General features: G+C 53.5%; 6 protein-coding genes across 6 annotated transcripts; 3 read left to right on the forward strand and 3 right to left on the reverse strand.

Moving 5' to 3' along the window:
- Window positions 1-1886: 1886 nt before the first annotated feature.
- Z520_05346 (uncharacterized protein) lies at window positions 1887-5351 on the reverse strand (the record flags this gene model as incomplete). The annotated part of the gene is made up of 6 exons (XM_016775849.1): window positions 1887-1963; window positions 2013-4492; window positions 4540-4774; window positions 4818-4911; window positions 4963-5117; window positions 5168-5351. The coding sequence occupies 6 exons, from the start codon at window positions 5349-5351 to the stop codon at window positions 1887-1889; spliced, it is 3225 nt and encodes a 1074-aa protein (XP_016633008.1).
- Window positions 5352-7554: 2203 nt separating this feature from the next.
- On the forward strand, window positions 7555-7995 carry Z520_05347 (uncharacterized protein; the record flags this gene model as incomplete). Its single annotated transcript, XM_016775850.1, has 2 exons — window positions 7555-7685; window positions 7791-7995. The coding sequence occupies 2 exons, from the start codon at window positions 7555-7557 to the stop codon at window positions 7993-7995; spliced, it is 336 nt and encodes a 111-aa protein (XP_016633009.1).
- A 91-nt stretch (window positions 7996-8086) lies between these two features.
- Window positions 8087-8689, reverse strand: Z520_05348 (uncharacterized protein; the record flags this gene model as incomplete). The annotated part of the gene is made up of 1 exon (XM_016775851.1): window positions 8087-8689. The coding sequence occupies one exon, from the start codon at window positions 8687-8689 to the stop codon at window positions 8087-8089; it is 603 nt and encodes a 200-aa protein (XP_016633010.1).
- Window positions 8690-10008: 1319 nt separating this feature from the next.
- On the forward strand, window positions 10009-13729 carry Z520_05349 (uncharacterized protein; the record flags this gene model as incomplete). The annotated part of the gene is made up of 3 exons (XM_016775852.1): window positions 10009-10105; window positions 10160-10360; window positions 11313-13729. The coding sequence occupies 3 exons, from the start codon at window positions 10009-10011 to the stop codon at window positions 13727-13729; spliced, it is 2715 nt and encodes a 904-aa protein (XP_016633011.1).
- Window positions 13730-14402: 673 nt separating this feature from the next.
- Window positions 14403-15788, reverse strand: Z520_05350 (uncharacterized protein; the record flags this gene model as incomplete). The annotated part of the gene is made up of 1 exon (XM_016775853.1): window positions 14403-15788. The coding sequence occupies one exon, from the start codon at window positions 15786-15788 to the stop codon at window positions 14403-14405; it is 1386 nt and encodes a 461-aa protein (XP_016633012.1).
- Window positions 15789-16220: 432 nt separating this feature from the next.
- Window positions 16221-17060, forward strand: Z520_05351 (uncharacterized protein; the record flags this gene model as incomplete). The annotated part of the gene is made up of 1 exon (XM_016775854.1): window positions 16221-17060. One exon carries the CDS (start codon window positions 16221-16223, stop codon window positions 17058-17060), a length of 840 nt encoding a protein of 279 aa, XP_016633013.1.
- Between the last annotated feature and the right edge of the window lie 1087 nt (window positions 17061-18147).

Consider the following 18147-nt stretch of genomic DNA (forward strand, 5'->3'; position numbering starts at 1 on the left):
TGCATCATGCCTCCAGTGTTGGACAACACATCCTTCACAATTTCCATTGCTCCGTCCCGCAGTGTCCATGTCACCCCTCGACGGCGTCTTCATCTCAACTGCGCCCGGGTCCCGATGACAGCGACGTCTCATGATTGGGAGCGAGCGAGATGAGAGGAAATCAGCAATAAGCGCCCGCACAATGGCTGGGTCGATCAACTCCAGCAGCGAATGTGGTAAGCCCCAACCACCAACCCCCTTGGGTGCCCCTCGGTGCCCCGGGTGCCCCCATCGGCCCTAGTGTTTCAAGTCTTTCGGGCTCCTTTGCCCATGCGGCTCTTACTCGCCATGCAGCGAGGACGGCAGCGATTGGCTCGCTAGAATTGCTAGATGTGCTATATTTAGAAGACCACGCGAGCGCTACCGACCTAGGTAGGTCGCTCGCTAGGTACGAGGTACTCAATATCTTCTGCATCCTGCACACCACACCACAGCTCGGTGGATGGCCAATCCTTGCTGATTCCGGACAGTTGTCTACCACGTACCAATACCGATACACAATCCCCCTCGTTTTGCGTTTTTATACGACTGCATGAACTCATTTGGAGTATACCCTGCATCCAGACACTTACCTAGGTAGTCATCGGTGTGGACCATCCGAGTGTAATACATGTGCCTAGACAGCTGGGCAGATACAATGCGTCGAGCCTCGCTGTCTCTAGGACGAGGCTGCAATTTTCCCCAGATTAGGTTCGATTGATGAATGTTTCGAAGCGCATGCGAAGCAATTGACTCGCCGGTCTAAGGCTTGAATATCCACCATGCTCTCTCCGCTGGGGAGGAACAGAGCAGCCATGAAGAATCGATCAAGAAGGAGCCGCTTGTCCGATCAGACGCCTGTACAGAATCTTCCCACGTCGTGTATACCATCTTGAAACGGGATGCCTCGTGCAATCGTGCATCCTGGCTTCTTTCCTCACCTGACCGACCTAGACTAGTTTGGCTTCAGACTCTCCTTCTCGGAGTGTATTGCCGCATATTGATCGCCTTGCTTACATGTCGAGAATTATATCTTCGGCCCCAGGGCCCCAACTTGTCGGCTCCTCAAGTTTCCGGCGGGAAAAGCTTCGCCTCAATTCCTTCAGTCAGAAATAGTCAGGACGAAGCTTTTGTCCTTGAACACGCCAACAACTGCCATAACTGGAAGAGACAACATAGTTTGGGATCCCAGAGCGATTTGAATCAGGTCGGACGTTGTCCATGCCGCCCTCCGATGTATGTATCTGCGGGTTGACGGGTCGAAATAGTATCTCCTTCCATCCCATTTTCGCAATGAATCAAGGGCGCCCTGCCGTCTATTGCTTCTACCATGACATGAAACCCATCACCAGTGCCCGCACTGTGGCCACCGCACTCTCCCCTGATGCTCCTGACTGACTTCGATCCTCCTCCGTAGCTCAATCGAGAGCATCCAAGGAAATCTTTCGACACGTTGTCCATGCCCTCAAACTCAACCCAATTTCAGAAGGCTTATTAGGTTTCCCACCTCGTGTACCCGCAACCAACGCAGTTGACAGGGCAGAACAAAGGAAAGCGTGTAAAGGGTGTATTATTAATGTGCTGCCCCGCAGCGCAGACGGATCATGCTGCCAAACGCTCACACAAATGAAAGGAAAAGATAGAAAGATAATCATCGGCGTAGAATAACGCGGAGGTGGTATCTTGGACACACATAAGCTGCAACCCCCAAAACCCAACACACACAACGCCATGCTGTCTTTTCTGTGCAAAACTCGATCGCGAATCGGAACAAAAGGGGACTGTCATCGGATATGACTGCACTGTGTGCTGCCGGAGATGTATATGCTTTACGCTGGTTGCTGGTGAATCGCACTTCGAGGCTGGAATCATCGTCGGTTGCCGTCCATGTTTCCAGTCAATTCAGCCACTCGTGCCTTGATTCGTGCAACTCGTGATTCAATCGCTACCGCACGGTTAGTCTCATCCCTCAATGATTCTGCTCCAGAACTTACTCTCTTCCCCACTGGTTTCTCCATCGTCGGTTCGGGTTTCAGTACGACTCCGTGAAGTCTGCTCCTCTGACTGTCTCGCTGCTCGCTCAGCCGCATTTCGTCGAATCTGAGCCCATCGGTCACCAGGGCTGGCCTGTTGCGTAAGAGGTGGTCCCTCCTCCTCCTCCACTGAGCTCTCCGTCTGCTGGAACGACCGGCCGGAATGAAGGCTGACAGGCCCATGGGAAGGCTCCTCGATGGGTGTCAGGAACTCTTCTCTCGGCGGCGTGTCCACAGGCGCGAAAGCTGGCTGATCAACCAAAGGCCCTTGATCAAACGTCGAGAACTCACGATCAGCATGTTCACGCTCGTTTGTGTCTACCCGCGAGAGCTGATCATATTCTTCATCGCGACGTGTCCTGGGTGGTGCGACAGCTTCGTCGTACCCTTCATGTTCCGTAGACAGTTCCGGGGTCGCTTCTCTTGGTACTGACGCCGCGGTCATTTGCGGTGGCTCCGGTACTTCATCCACACTCGGTGATTCGGGCTGGGAAGCCTTGACAGTTGCAAGACGATGGAAGTGTCCAGGACTGAGAGGAGGTGAAGTTGAACCTTCAGCGGGAAGAGCGGGTTTGCCCTCTAGGGCACGTCTAGCTGCAGCAACAGCGGGATCTTCGTCCACATTGACCGGCGACTCAGGTGGTTCTGGGATTCTTGATTCCCGTGATTTGGACCGCTTGGTCCCAAACAGACGTCGGATGCCACTAGTCTTCTGGACAGGAGGGGGCCCCGTCGGAGTCTTTCCTCTTGGCTTTTTCAGGTCGGGTGAACGACGTTGCTGGTCGAGTGACTTCCTTAATTTAGTGGGCTGAGGCCTGGTAGGCGGGGTTTCCACAATTTCCGGTGTCGCTGGAGGCAGAGGCACTTCTGCTGCTTCTGTCGTCGCTGGAGGCAGGACTAGATCGGTCGGTTCGACAGGGATTGGAGCAGGCTCGATGACGACCGGTGGCGCCATAGGAGACTCCGTAGACTGGGATCTTTCAACGACAGCGGGACGTGTCACTTTTTCGGCTGGTGATGGTGGGAGGTCCTTGTTCTTGCTGACCACAGACAGTGTCGAAGTTGATCTACTAATTCCGAGGCCGTTTTGAGGCAAGTTCAACAGCTCACGAGAGCCTTTGCCGGCAAGTGAGTCGCCCAGGTACTTAGCCCGGATCGCCTTCTTGTCGTATTGGCTTGCCCACTGTAGTGCTGGGGAAGCTTCGTCCTTGATCAACGGACCCAGTGTAAATATGCTGTTGGTCTTGGACGCCACAATGGGTTCTTGCATACGTCCACGACGAGTCGCCAAAGCGGCTTGCTCCTCCTTTTGCTCGGCCTCTTTTCTCCTAGAAAGCTCGGCCGCGGCTTTTTGGATCTTAGCCTGTTGATCTGGCGCCAGCGTCGCTCTATTGTTAGTGGAGAACTGCGCTTCGGGGGAGAGAGGGCTCTTCTTAGAACCTGACCCTCTTCGGGTCATCCGGCCACGTTTGGTTGAGAATCCCAGGAACGTTTTCTTCTTCTCTGCGATGTATGCTCCGGCTGCAGGCTCCGGAGCGGCACCTTTGACCTGCTCCTCTATCACCATCCATCTGTCCTCTGGGAAAGGGGTTTCAATTAGGGCGCATCGACCAAAGACAGCTTTTCTCGAGGTTGGCTCTTCTGAAGCGAGACTACTGATCCAGACCCACCAGAAAGAATCATCAACATTGACCTTGGTGATGCTAGCCAACTCGCCCGGGTCGAGGTTTAGCTGGGCGTCGAGATTCCTCCGGTGCGACTGCGAACTCTGCCCTCTAGGCGCAGTCATATTGATAGGAGGAAGAATCTTGTCAGGTGGAAGCAGAATAGGTGCCGGGGCTTTGTTGCCGTGCTCGTCGGCAAATCCAGAGGACAGGAAATCAGCCCATGAGGGAGTTGTTGGTCGAGCCAGATCCTGATAGCCTCCTCCCCGAGCTGAGGCGTGTATGGGTCGCTTCGAGACAACTCTACGACCAAGCAGCCCTTCATCATCTTCTTCTTCGTCCTCAAGGGAGCTGCCAAATCCGATGTCTTCAAATCGTGACCACGACGGATCTGTCAGGCTGGTGGATGTTTTGGCATTTGAGACCTGGGATTGGTTCGCAGAAGAGATCGCTTTGAGAACGCGACGACATTCGTCGGTAAGTGCTTGCACAGGGTCGTCATAACTGGCAAATTGTTGTAGCCCTCGATCATCGTCTCGATATTCAAAGTTCCTGGCGCGTCGCAATAGGGCGTATGGAGTTGGCGACACCACATCGACGATCATGACGACCTTTGTGGTGTCGTTCGACAACAGAGCATGCTTTGGAGGGTAAGCAGTCGAGTCAAGAAGCTGCTGCAATGACCTCGGAAGGCTCAGGATTCCGCTCGCTTTGCCCGCGCCTGGGGACATGGATCGTAGGTAAGCGAAGAAGAGATGAGCGGTTGCATCAGCAGCACTGTCACAGTTAGCGACAAGGTGCAGCAGAGATCGAGAACTTCATACGTCGACCAAGATTGGTATCCAGACTCAAACCCTTTTCCGGCATCGTAGTGCTCGAACGCCCACCACCCAGCATATCTCGAAACTTTATGACCCCCCAGTCCATTAGCCTTGCCATGTGCCGCGAGTGAGGCAAGGAGGTCGAAAAAGTCTTGAATGATTTTAAGGCGAGCAGGCGAGTCAACGCCAATTGGAATAAAGGTAGTGAACGCATCGCGCGCAAAGCCGGAGTCTGAATCTGTCAGTCTTTCGTGATACGGATGGTTGCAAAAATGTCTGACCCTTTTCTCCAACTCTGAACGCCTCATACACCTCCCATGTCACAACGCCCCCTGGCAGGCGGGCCCAGCACCATTTCAGAACGCTTATCAGGACCTATCCAAGCGTCAGCAGGTTATGTTTCTTTGTCTTGCCCATGCACCCTACCATGACCTCCGTCATACGAAGCTCCGTTTCCAAAAAGGAACCCCGTAAAGGTTCTCGATCGTGAGGCGGCAGAAAGAAATTGCGAACAAAGGTTCTCGCGGCAGAAGGGTCTGACGAAGGACGAAATGGTAGTAGTAAGAAGGGGATGTCGAGGGCTAGAGTAGAGTCAGCATCGGAAGTTCATAGTGACCGTGAGAGAGCTAACCTCTCGACTTCAGCTCAGCCGTGCACAAATGCAGCAGTTCAGACACCTCGTCGGGATCGACCCTCGTGCGAGCCCATGCGTCCGACCACTGAGGCTTCTTGTGTGAGTCTCCATTTGCGACAGGCGCTGCGGCCTTTTTGACCTGGCCATCCTTGCTCTTAAAGACCTTGGAGAAAAATGGCATGGTACCGAAATGTCAGAGATGGTCTAGAGTAGGTTCGTGGTTCTTTTTCATCTGTTCAACAACCGTCGACCGATCGCCCAGGCAGTGAATCGTGTTTGTACAAGTGACAAAATGCGCAGGACACAGTGAGGAGGAAGGAAAGACTGTAGGGTCGGAGGTGGAAAAGAAGGTGACGACAAGTTGACGAGGTAAGTGGTAACGCTTCGCAGTCAGGCAAGTTGCATATGCAGCACTTCAGATGCGTAATTTCAGGGGTTTATCGGCATTGGACGAATCGGTGAGCCGAAAACTCGAGGCACTTTGGCGGTTCAATAATTTGGAATCCAACAGGGCAAGCGAACGTGAAGAAGCCGGAAAAAAGGGGAGAAGATGAGTTGTCGTTGTTGCTGTGTTGTCCAGCGACCTGGCGGGCTGGAAGGTGGTGTTTGGGTGGAAAACAACGAATTGAAAAGATTGGGGACAACTTTGAAGTGCAAGAAGATGAACGGAGAATGGCCAGAGCCCGCAACAGGCTGCAGTATCCCGTGGCTTTTCCTGGGATGACTGACCACCTTTTTCGTCGTCTATGGCCGCAAACGAGAAGCGAAACAAAAAGGCAAAGAGATGTGATAACGTGGAGGATAGGAGGAACGGCTTGAAGCCTCACTGCTGGGGGGGGAGCGCGACGTGTCGAGCCGTGACTTGAAAAGGCGGTTTGGAAGCCAGAATCCGGTTTAGTTGGGTTAGTTGAGTTTGGCCTCGTTGGTGGCGCCCCAAATTCAGGGACCATCAAGACCATCAAGACCATCCACCGCCCATCGGAGCCAAACTGGGCCAATTGCTTAGCTGGATTGCCCAAACGGTTGCCGGGATGTTTTAGGCTGTGGGGGTCCCTCTGGCTGACCTCAAACTTGGGCTTTGAAGCCCTCCTGCTCAAACACCAATGAGACGCGTTCTGTCCTGCGACTGATCAACGCTGCATGTCCTAGACCTGCCTTCTAGTCCAACGCCCAGCCCAATTGTTCGGGTTAGGATCGTGCCTACCGCCACTCCCCCGAGGGCTTGAACAATTATTCTTATTGGGGGGAAAGCACCTGCCTTGTGAGGGTCGAATCCAGCAGAGAAGCAGTAGCACCAACTGCGCCTCCGAGTCCTGCATGCATTTCCTGCACCTCATGCAACCACCTATAAGATCAAGTGAGACGCGAGCCACGAGGAGGTCGATCGAGGCCACGCAAGCAGCCAAGCCCACATTGTGGAAGAGCTTTTTGTAAGTATCTCGGGCAAATTTAGACATGGCAATAGATTGACGGAGCGTCTCTTCTCTGGCATCACCATGCGACTGCCGACGCTGCAAGCCACATTATGTGCCGTCACATTTGACTTCGCGCAGGGGCCCGTTATTAGGGTAACAAGCTCGTGCCAGGCAAAGGATAGCGACAGCGCGGTCACCAAGGTGGAGACTTGGTTGATCGTTAAGATTGACTAGGTTGCCCTTTGTGTCGCAGATTGGCTCGAGATTCAACACGTTTCCAACCAGTCTCGACTCTCGATCGTCCCAAGAGAAATCTCACGTCGGCAGGCGGAGCCATACTGCAACTTCTTATATTGCTCTACATTCTGATGGGTTCATGCATTTACCCTGGATTTGTCTCTCCGTGCCTCAATTAGAGTATACGAGATGCTTGGAATGTCGCAGGTTTTCGCGTGCGGCTGGCTAACTGCATGCGGCTGGGTCTCCAATTTCTCCTTTCGATACTCGCGCGCCACAGTGTCACAAAGCCTCTGACATCCCGTTCCGACGGCGTGCTCAATTCGCAGCCTCGCAGCCAAAGTGCCGTGCTGCAAATGACTGAGTGACTAGCTCAGTGACCCGGTGCGACTGACAGAATTCCCAAGCGACATTGATCTGTGGGATACTCAAAGGTTGAGTCCGACATTGCCAAGTCATGACGTAACTAAATACCAAATATATTGGCATCATTGAACAAGGGCAAGGCATCATCATGATGGTCCTCGACTCAGGAGACCAGCAGAACAACATATCGCCAGCACAATCGATACTCAAAGACATTGCCACTCCATCTTCAACCCGAGCAGGGCTTCTTTCCCAGCTGCCAAAGCAATCCACGCAAAGAGCTTATTCCAAGATGGTCAAAAGTAATGACGATGTAATCCAGTGTGTAGCGGATACCAGATATCGTGCTTGAACCTCAAGCTCACCATGAATAGGGACTTCAACAACACGGTCAATATGACTGCCGATGAGTTGGAGGAATGGCTCAAGGGGTCTACTTCGCGCGAGTCAGGCTGGTCGAAGGGCGATGACTCCGGAGAAACCATCGGTCATGAAAGGTGAGCCGAGCCTCTTTGCTCCCGGATCAGGGGTGATGCTGCCCTCTTTCAAGTGTCAGCCCTTAAGGCAATATATGTGTGTGCCGAAGCTGACCAGCGCGTTAGCGGCAGGAAGATCGTCGAGCTCTTGAGAAAGAATCCAGAGAAGGATCCGTCCAAGTATGACGAGGAAGATATCGCGCATATGAGGAAGGTCGCGGCGTACAACAAACGCCACCTGGCGCAGGAAGAGGAAAAGGCCAAGCAAGACCCCGACTCCAAGGCTTTCCGCAGTCTGAGAAACTGGGGTCACGATGCCAAGAAGTCGTGATGTGCGCAGCTATCGCAAGCAGAAAGGTCCTTGTTCATTGCTCTTGGTCCCGGTAATAGCAGAGGATTTTTGGACATGTGGGGGATCCATTTCATGTCTCTGGTGGAAAGATAAAATCTTTCACGATGGTAGAACCCGCGTATTCCGGATTCAGCATAACACAGTTGAGGAAATAAGCCAGTCCTTCACGCCGTTTCTCGAGAAACTTGGGCCGGAATTTGTATATGGCACTCTTGGGAGGAAGAGGCGGAAGCGACGACCTGGTTGACTGAGGGTAGGCTTTGACCAACTTGGCCCGAAGCTCATCGAACTCGGAATATCGCTTTCGGATTGTCATGGGGCCTCCATCAAGGGTCTGGACGTTAATATTGTATACCACGTATGCGCCCACTCCTGTGGGATTCCCTTGGACAATGACATATTCGTCAATGGAGATGGATTTGGCCCAGAGCGCCGCTCTGCTAGGCTCTCGGGACAAGGTATGATCCTCCAGAGCGATGGGGGGTGGTCGCGCGGCGGACAGCTCGTCAAACGACGGCTCTCTGTTAGGTTGCCAGTACGGCGGAGGAGTAGGCGAAGTTGGAAGCCGATCGCCAGACCGTTCAGCACCGTCAACCCCGGGTGCGGCTACGGAGTCTCGTTTCGGTTGATCTGGACCCAATGCAGCGATTGGGACGGAACGAGGGTTCTCCATGCATGTGCACACTTGCAGACCGATCTATCTAGAGGGACACCAGGATGGATGGAGCATCGATGGAGCATCGAGGCAGAGCTGGGATGTGCAAGCAGCAGCGGGTGTAACCCAGACAAAGATAGCCCCGCCTCCAGAAAGTATTGTGAGATACAGTGTAAGGTGACGAGCTCAGCAGATGTTTCAGAAGAGAGAAAAAAAGGATAAGAAAAAGGTTACGAAAGCCCGAAAAACCCGCAGCTAGAAAGATGGCACCACTGCAGGTGACTGCATGGAGAAAAGTGTCCTGTGTAGCGCCATTCTTTGATGTTGACCACTAGCCGTGTTGAGGCAGAGAGAGACGAGGTGGGAAAGTGGAAAGGCCAGAGCAGTGATCATCTCACTGTCGATCTCTCTGTTCCTCCAGATATTGATTGATACTCGTATAACAACTACTGATACAAATATCGAAGAAACGAGCCGCAGGCAGGAGGAGTTGCTGAATGGCCATTGCTGGGGCGCAACCACGAACGCCTCTGGAACCCTGAGTTGAGGACACCAAGGGCAACAAGGGTGTGGAGATGACATGCATTCTCGCATCTTCGCAGTTAGCTGCTCCGTCCCAGGCTTGCTGGTGCCCCTACTGGTGGTGCGGGTAAGCTTCTTGGGGCACCATTGGTGGGTGATTGGCGCTGGAACTGCGCGCCGTGGAGCCCCCGGAATTCAGGACCCATCTACTATTGGGCCATCATGCACCTTTGGCCTCCAGAAGCACCACAAAGTGTTTGACAGCTCCGCAGAACACCACGGACTTTTTGTCGACGCCTGAGACAAGGTCAACCTCCTTCCGCGCCCATCTGCGGTGTGCCACAATCATGCATTGGAGACTTTTTGTTGCTGGGCCACATGCAAAAGAGAAGGTCGATGAGACGGGCTAGAATCTCTTAGCCCTGGAGAAGGACGAGACTTGCTCAGTGCAGTGGCGGGAAGAGATCCTGCCCCCCAACCCGAGGAGGTGGCTTCAACACCAACCCAAACTGGTCATGGTGATGGTTGGATAGCGGCATACCACTCTCGCCAGTCACCATGACCCTTGCCTCCTCCGCCCTTTTTATGTCCTTGTCCGCTGCTGTTGCTGCGACTGCTTGCTCATTTCACTTCTTCCTTTAAGCAACAGACCTCTGTCCTCTCGTTCCTCGAAGAAATCAGCAATATTGTTTTGGCGACATTCGTTATTTCATTCATTCTCCTTTGCACGTTCTCGAGCAACTAGTAATAAGCAGCCTGGTATTGATACAGTGAACCCTTACCACAGACGAAAAAAAGCAGCCCTGTGATTGATCATGCAACGCCTTTTCATCACCGCTGCGATGGCAGTCCTGGCTCGTTTGGCCATTACACAGACCATTGACCCCAATTCAGTGCCTCTGTCGACGAGACGTGAGTAGTGTATCCCCATCGCCAACCTACATGTTGCTGACGGTTCATGAACAGAGTCGTGGTGCGACTCGCAGATCGCCGAATGTCCTCTTATTTGCCTGCAAACGGCTGGCAATTCTGCGGCCACCGACGCCAATACCTGTGACCCGGTTGGCCTCACCTATTCTTGCATTTGCTCCAACGGGCTTTCTCCCAATGCCTCCGAATACTCTCAGACCCTCCCCTACTATATCTGCACAGAGTACAACACCCAATGTCAGACTGCTTGCGGCAACGACAACACCTGTGCAGCTGCATGCACGCAGGATCACCCATGCGGTGCACTCAACCCAACAAGAGTAAACACAAGCACAATCACAACAATGTCATCTACATCAACGGTCGTGGGGTCTGCCGCTTCCACTGCCTCTGACGGAGTTATCTACACTGGCTTTGGAGGTGGTTCAGCTGCTACGACAACCCCTGCTTCAAGCGGAAACAGTGGATCTGGAAGCTCTGCTGCATCAAGACTGGTGATCGACATTGGACAGATCTACGGGCTCGGGGTCGTCGCGGCTGGCATTTTTGTCGGCTTCAGCTGCATGCTCTGAAGCATCTTCAAGGAAAGAGACTTTACGCTAGTGCAGGTTGGTAGACGACCTGCCTGGACACCCGGACCCAGACCGATTCATTTGGACTCTTTGGTCGAAAAGTTAATTCCAAAGCTGTGAAAGCATTTTTGGCAGAGGCGCTGGTATGGACGCTCTTGGATGGAATACGCGGCACGAGTGCCAACCTTCTGAGGAAGCAGAGGTTTTTCGGAAAACGGAGAAGACAATGGCGTAACTCGAACAAGCATAATATTAATCATGATTGAAGACTTGAAAGTTGCTACTCGATACCTCGTACCCTGTAATCCTTTTGGTCCTTTGTTGCCCGGTCAACCGCACAAATGGCCGAGGTTTTACCGGCCACCGCAATGTCCACGTTCGGAGCTTCAATCCACAACTGCGGCGCGTCTTCACGGCCAAATAAAGTCCTTCGAACAATAGTGTCATCGACCATGAGCACACCCAACAATATCAATACTCAACGATAGTGCTCTCTATGGCTGCCTATATGTCACCGGCATCGGCCGTACTGACCTCCTCGCTCAGCAATCCTCGTCGGCCGCACCGAACCGCAACGCGACCCTCAACAACCCGTGCTTACCCACTACCAACTGCAGCGCCCCGTACGAAGCAACAGTTCGACCAAAGTATTACAGGAGACAGCTCAGACGATGAAGATCTTGCGCCTATCAAACTAAGTGCCGAGGCGCAAGCTATATTGGGCGAAGACAATGAACAGTTGGGGACTGAGAAGGAAAATGTGGAACCAGAACCACAGAGTGCGAAGCCGTTGAGCACAGGCTACTCTAGGAGACGAAGCAGGGGAACACCACTGGAAATACTCAGGTCTTCAAGCCCGCCTCAACAAAGAGATGGCAGTCCTGCCCCGCGGGTCATTCGAGTCACCTCGGTTTCTCGGCCGGTGCAGCCGGGTGTCTTGGGAAGAGATGGATCATTCATGTACAAGATCCATGACAAATCGACAACAGGGGCTCAAGCTGTACGTCAAGACTCAGAAACTCCGGCACCCAGAGTGCGGCGCATCCGCATTAGCGATGCTAGGCGGCTGTCGAGATCGCCTCCATCACCTGAAGAGGAAAAAGAGGAACCGGTCGAACTGCCGCTCGAAACTTCAAAAAGGTCAACCAGCCCAAAGTCAAGCATGATAAGAGGCAGCCTCGACGAGCAGAATGCTGTTGCACCGTCGACAATCAGCCGACCTCGGAAACCCGATGAAAATGGTGCGCAGAGTACCATGCGAGTCCGACGAATTGGAGGCGCGTTGCTGAACAAACCTGTGAGGAGAGGCATGATGCGTCGTCCCAGCGAAGACGAGGATGTTCATATGGACCATCAAGATCAGCCGCACCCCGATACTCCTGATATGGAAATGGGTCGGCGGGCCAAAGAGCCCGAGTTGCAAGATTTTCCAGATGACTTGCTTGCGCTGAGGGGAAGCCCCGAACAGAGCAGGCCAGCTAAGCATTCTCCCCAGAATACATCTCCCAAGCAAACGGACGGGGTTCTGTCACAAATTCGTTCGCTGTCGCGACCAGGATCGGCTCATCAGGCTCACCCTACACCTGCTGTGCAAAATTTTCAGCCCTCGTCCAAATCATCAAGCTCCCAAAGAAGACCTGTGTTTAAGATTCCACCTTTGCCAGCGCTTCCATCGTTAGAAGACCAGGAGAATGAGCCGCCTCCAACGTTTCGAAAGAGCAAACCGTCAGCTGCAATCTTGGACATTCAAGAAGACGGTGCTCCACTGGAGCAGAAGCCGGTTGAGCCTGCATCAGGGCATGCTTCTCCATCTCGCCAGCCGCTGGCTCCTCGGTCTAACAACACGCCTCACCGTCCAGCGCCCGCTCCACCGCCGAAAATGTCGATTCTTGATGCGGCAACGTCGAACGCGGGCTCTCGCAACAAGAGATCCGTTCACTACGTCTTGAATGGGAAAACCTATAGAAGGCTAGATTGCATAGGTCGAGGCGGGTCGTCAAGAGTTTTCCGAATCATGGCTGAGAATTACAAGATCTTCGCTCTCAAACGAGTCAATCTCGAGGAGGCCGACATGGCAGCAATTGTAGGCTACAAGGGCGAGATTGACCTATTGAAGAAGCTCGAGAACGTGGATCGCGTTATCAGATTGTACGACTACGAAATCAACGAGGAGAAAGGGGTGCTCAGCGTCATGATGGAGCTGGGCGAAACAGACTTCAACAAAATGCTGAACGAACAACTCAAGGCAGAAGGTGCCAAGCTGGACATCACTTTCACCAGGCACTATTGGAAAGAAATGCTAGAATGCGTCCAGGCGGTGCACGATCACGATATTGTGCATTCAGACCTCAAACCCGCCAATTTCCTGCTCGTCAAGGGTCAACTCAAACTCATCGATTTTGGCATTGCCAACGCCATCCAAGAAAACACAGTCAACGTGCATCGCGAAAATCAAATCGGCACACCCAATTATATGTCTCCAGAATCCCTGGTTTGCCACACGCCCGCTGCAGGATCACAGCAGCCTCCCGGCACGAAACTGCTTAAACTCGGAAAACCCAGTGATGTTTGGAGTCTAGGGTGTATCCTTTATCAAATGACCTACGGACAACCCCCGTTCGCCCATATCCAGAAGCAGTTCGAGCGCATCATGTCCATCCCCAACCCGAAGGTCGAGATTTCATTTCCGACAACAGGTATTGGTGGGTCTGTGGTTCCATTTGGACTAATCAAGACCTTGAAACGTTGCCTCACACGAGAACAGTCCCTGAGACCCACGATCAAAGAGCTCCTGTCCGAAACGGACCCATTTTTGAACCCTGTCGCCATTTCCCCGGAGATGCTGGGCAGAGTTATCGGGAATGTTGTAGGATACTGTCGACGAAGGGAGGAGGCGTTGAAAGCGAAGGGCGAGATTGTGTGTAAAGAGGGTGAGGAGGTCAGTTGTCTGCCGAGTGATCAGGAGATGGTGGGCTGGCCTGGGGCGTTTTACGAGAAGTTGAGGCAGGCCAATCTGGAGGGGACGGCATGGTAGTAGTAAATGATAATGCAGAGGGAAATGGGAAGAGGGAGTACGAGAGGCAGCGTTGGATATTCAGCCGCTATGCCCATGCTCGGAGGGTTCTAGGTACTTTGGCAGCCCACTGGCTATAGTCTTTTTGGAGCGGATCACTGAAGCCTTCAGACTTTGGCGAAACTAGTTTATGATGCTCAAGCGCTCCATTCTCTTTTTCTCTCTCTTTCTTTTTCTCCCTATCTTAGGTTGTCCTATCGATGTGTGCACGTTCATTGAGGGGTTGTGGGTGGATTGATAGACACTTGAATTGTACTCGGCATTGATATAGGGGTATTTCATAAGGGACAAACTAAACAATCAATCAATCGACCAAGCAGGACTATCATGTCATCACAAATCTGACATTGGTGACATGACATGACGTGACCACGACCTGATAACAAGATACAATATAACAACATGCCACAAAATGTCCTGCACGGAAACAATAGTTGCGAGCGTCGTTGGCCGGGATTTGTATCCAGCATTCACACTGCAAAGTGCTCTAGCCTCGGGAGCAATCTCCTTTCCTTGGAACAATTCCCGTTCAACACACATCGAGAAAGAGAGAGAGAGAGAGAGAGAGAGGAGGAAAGGATGGGACCTTGGACTCGTTGCATACCTGGGTAGCTAGCTAGGTATGCAAAGCTGCTCAAGCATCCGGGATTTCGATCTGGCTGCTCCGCCTGGCCAGCATGACGGAGGCGCCGTGGTCGAAGCTCCACTTGCGCCGGCGCGCGTTGGCCAGCCGGTAGTGTTTCTGGGTGACGCCCATGACCTCGAGGATGGCGCTGGCCACGTGGCCCGCAAAGGCCTCGTCGTTGATGTGCAGGTCGTGCTTCTCGACCTCGATCTCGGTGGCCTCGAGCCCTTGCTGGATGGTGTCGAAGAGCGCCTTGTCGGCGTCCTCGTCGTAGAACGGCTTGTCCGGCGGCCCGTCCAGCATGCTCACCCCCTTCTCGGGGATCAGGACGCGGATGGAGGACGGGTTCGTGGCGTTGGTGGAGAGTTTCCGGACGATGAATTCGCCGATCTTTTTGTTCTCGTCGGCGGTCGTCCGCATCAGCGTCACGGCCGGGTTGTGCACGAACAGTTTGCGGTCCTTGTACTTCTCGGGGACGGTGTCCTTGGGGCCGAAATTCACCATGTCGCACGCCCCGACCGAGACGATCATGGGGAGACCCTTTTTCGCGGCAATCTCGAGCCGGTCGGGCCCCGCGGTCAGGACGCCGCCGAAGAGTTCGTCGGGGATTTCGGTGGTGGTCAGGTCGATCACGGCGTCGATCTGGCCTTCGGCGATGAGACGTTCCATGGCGCGGCCGCCCGAGCCGGTCGCGTGGAAGACGTAGATCTCGTAGTCGGAGGCGTCGTGCGGCGCCGAGGTGAGGATGTGGCGCACCGCATCAACACACGGCGTGGTGTTGCCAAACATTGTAATGGCGATGCGCTTGCCTTTGGCGGCGTGCGCGGAAGTGTCGACGAGGGATTTGGCATACGAGACTGTCATGGCGGAGATGGCGGCCGCGGCATTGGACAAGATACGTTTGAGGATCGAGTTGACCCCGGCAATATCAACAACGCTGTACATCATGGTGATGTCTGTCTCCTCGACGTAGTGCTTGATGTCGCCGCTCGCCATGGTCGACACCATCAGCTTGGGGAACCCGACCGGACAGGCATGACGCATCAAGGCCGTGGCGAGCGACGAGCCACTGCTGCCGGCTGCAGAGACGATACCCTGAACGGCTGATTTGGAGACCAGGTCCTTGACGACCGGCGTGCATAGTTCGATGGCCTTGTCGATGTACTCGCCGCGCGAGAGCTCCTTCAAGGTGGAGCTGTGCTTTTCAAGAGGAGAAATGACCTCGCCCGACGGGAGGCTGTCCAAAGGTTGCCTCACCTTGGCTGATATGCTGTGACTTACATCGAGGATCTTGGTATTGCACGTTCCCTCGGCTAGGATCTGCTCTCTGAGGTAGAGGATTTCATCGAGCTTAGTGTCAGGTGTACCGACGATGAGCACGGTAGGTTTCACCATGGTGGAATGGGATAGAGAAGCAAGCTCAAGGGCGTCGTGAGGTCGAGAGGAGAAGCGGAAGAGGCTATCCACCAAGGGACATGATAAGAAGCTTGGGTCCGAAGAAGCTTCTGCGGGTGCTGCGAAGAGGTTGTCTTTCGACACAGAGGCTGTCGCTTGTAGTACACCAGAGTCTAATCAGCTTCCCGTGCATTGGTCGTCATGCGCTGCCCCTCCTCATGGGCTTCGGATACCATCGCCATCTGCGCCATCATTCGCTTAAAATCCCCGCCCCCTCTCCACCACCTCCGCATGGTTGGCATGGTTGAGATGGTTGGACACTGACACGACTGACCACCACCATGACGATGACGTTTTACGAGTACGAGAACGAACTCGCACTGATGAGCCCAAGCTAAGTGAATCTACCCCAGAGCACCCATACTCTCAACGATGGCACCCCCATCCTCACGAGCCGAAGTCCTCTCCCATCTCAGGAACCAGATCAAGAATGGCAAGCCGATCGTCGGGGCAGGCGCAGGCATCGGCTTATCGGCCAAGTTCATCGAGGCTGGCGGCGGCGATCTGATCATCATCTACAACTCGGGTCGCTTTCGAATGGCTGGGAGGGGCTCGCTTGCGGGCCTCATGCCATACGGAGACGCCAATGCCGTCGTCGTCGACATGGCGAGGGAGGTCCTTCCCGTAGTCAACAAAACCGGAGTCCTGGCTGGTGTCTGTGCCTCGGACCCATTCCGCATAATACCCTCATTCCTCCAGGAACTGAAAAGCATGGGATTCTGCGGTGTTCAGAACTTCCCCACCGTCGGTCTCATCGACGGCACCTTCCGAGCAAATCTCGAGGAAACGGGCATGGGGTTCGACAAGGAGGTTGCGATGATTGCGGAAGCCCACAAACTCGACCTCCTCACCACGCCCTATGCCTTCAACGTCGATGAAGCTGAACAGATGACCAAGGCCGGCGCGGACGTGTTGGTGTGCCACATGGGCTTGACCACTTCCGGAAGTATAGGTGCAAAGACTGGAAAGACCTTGGATGACTGTGTCCAGTTGATTCAGGAGATGAGGGACGCCGCGACCAAGATCAATCCCGAAATCATTATTCTCTGTCACGGGGGCCCCATAGCTGAGCCCAAGGATGCAGAATATGTGCTCAGCCGTGTCAAGGGAATTCATGGCTTCTATGGTGCAAGTAGCATGGAGAGATTACCCGTGGAAATCGCCATTACGAATACGACCCAGGAGTTCAAGAGTTTGAAGATCAGCCAGTGATATGTTAGGGATGTGCACCTCGTTCAGAACCTGGCCTGATATTGACCCTGCTGTAAGAACCGGTCTGGGCGGCGCATCACTCAATATATATCGCCCATTGTCAACAGACGCCGGAGTGATGTGGTTCACGTCTCCTGTCGCCGAAGTGGATTGCCAAATCCAAACAGCAACCCAGTCAAAAGAAAAAGGATTTCTTTCCCGTGAAGTAGAGCCCCGCTCTCCACCCGTACCTTGCAGGGTGCAGCGGCGAGGAAGAGCTGCAGTCAGCCTTATGGCAAGGTCCGCGAGGCTGGGTCAGAGGAGAGCAAAGCATACCCCTTTCTCTTACCCAATACTGATGTGCACTTGTCGAGTTGGGCCTTCATTCACTGAAAGACGCCTCTCATAGGGCTTGTTTTGAAGATATAATTATAATATATTCAGGTATATACTGAATTTCCCATTGATAATAGCCTCAGGAAAGCATCGGTCTGCAAATTGGACAAACTCGGCCCCCAACTGCCAAGCCTTGCGCCCAGAAACCTTCCCCCTTGCCATTCTCCCAGACCGGCTTCATTTCCCCTTCTCCCTCTTATTCGGTACTATGAAATGTGACACCGGCCTCTGCGCCTACAGAAGAGGCTAGCAGCGATCGTCCCTTCAAATTTTAATGCCCTCTTTTCGTTGGTTCTTTACAGGATACGGGTACGATGCGCGGAGTCTGCCCTACGGGACCCTGCTGGGCTGAATACTCGTCGGAGTTGTTTCCATTGCCCAGCCAGATGCTCTTCAGAATCCCTTCTTCTGGATCAAAGAAAGAACTACAATACTTTCGATAGCGAATCGCCTTGCACGTGAGCTGCCTTTGGCGCGCCAAAGCCACTTTCGAAGAACGTTGGTCTGAACTTGAGCGGCTCAAGAGGTAGGGAACATGGACCAGGGTGGTCCCTTCTGCGTGAAAGGGACGTATCCGTATTCGAACTTCCTGGGTGGATGAGGAGACTGCGTCTAGTCTCACCAGCTATATTTCATTAAGCGGCAGCCCTCCTCCTTCGACCTGACGAATATTTCTGGTTCAGTGCTTTTCTCTTTCCAACAAAGCCTTTGG

The sequence above is a fragment of the Fonsecaea multimorphosa genome (assembly GCF_000836435.1).
Source record: "Fonsecaea multimorphosa CBS 102226 unplaced genomic scaffold supercont1.9, whole genome shotgun sequence".
NCBI classification, from domain to species: domain Eukaryota; kingdom Fungi; phylum Ascomycota; class Eurotiomycetes; order Chaetothyriales; family Herpotrichiellaceae; genus Fonsecaea; species Fonsecaea multimorphosa.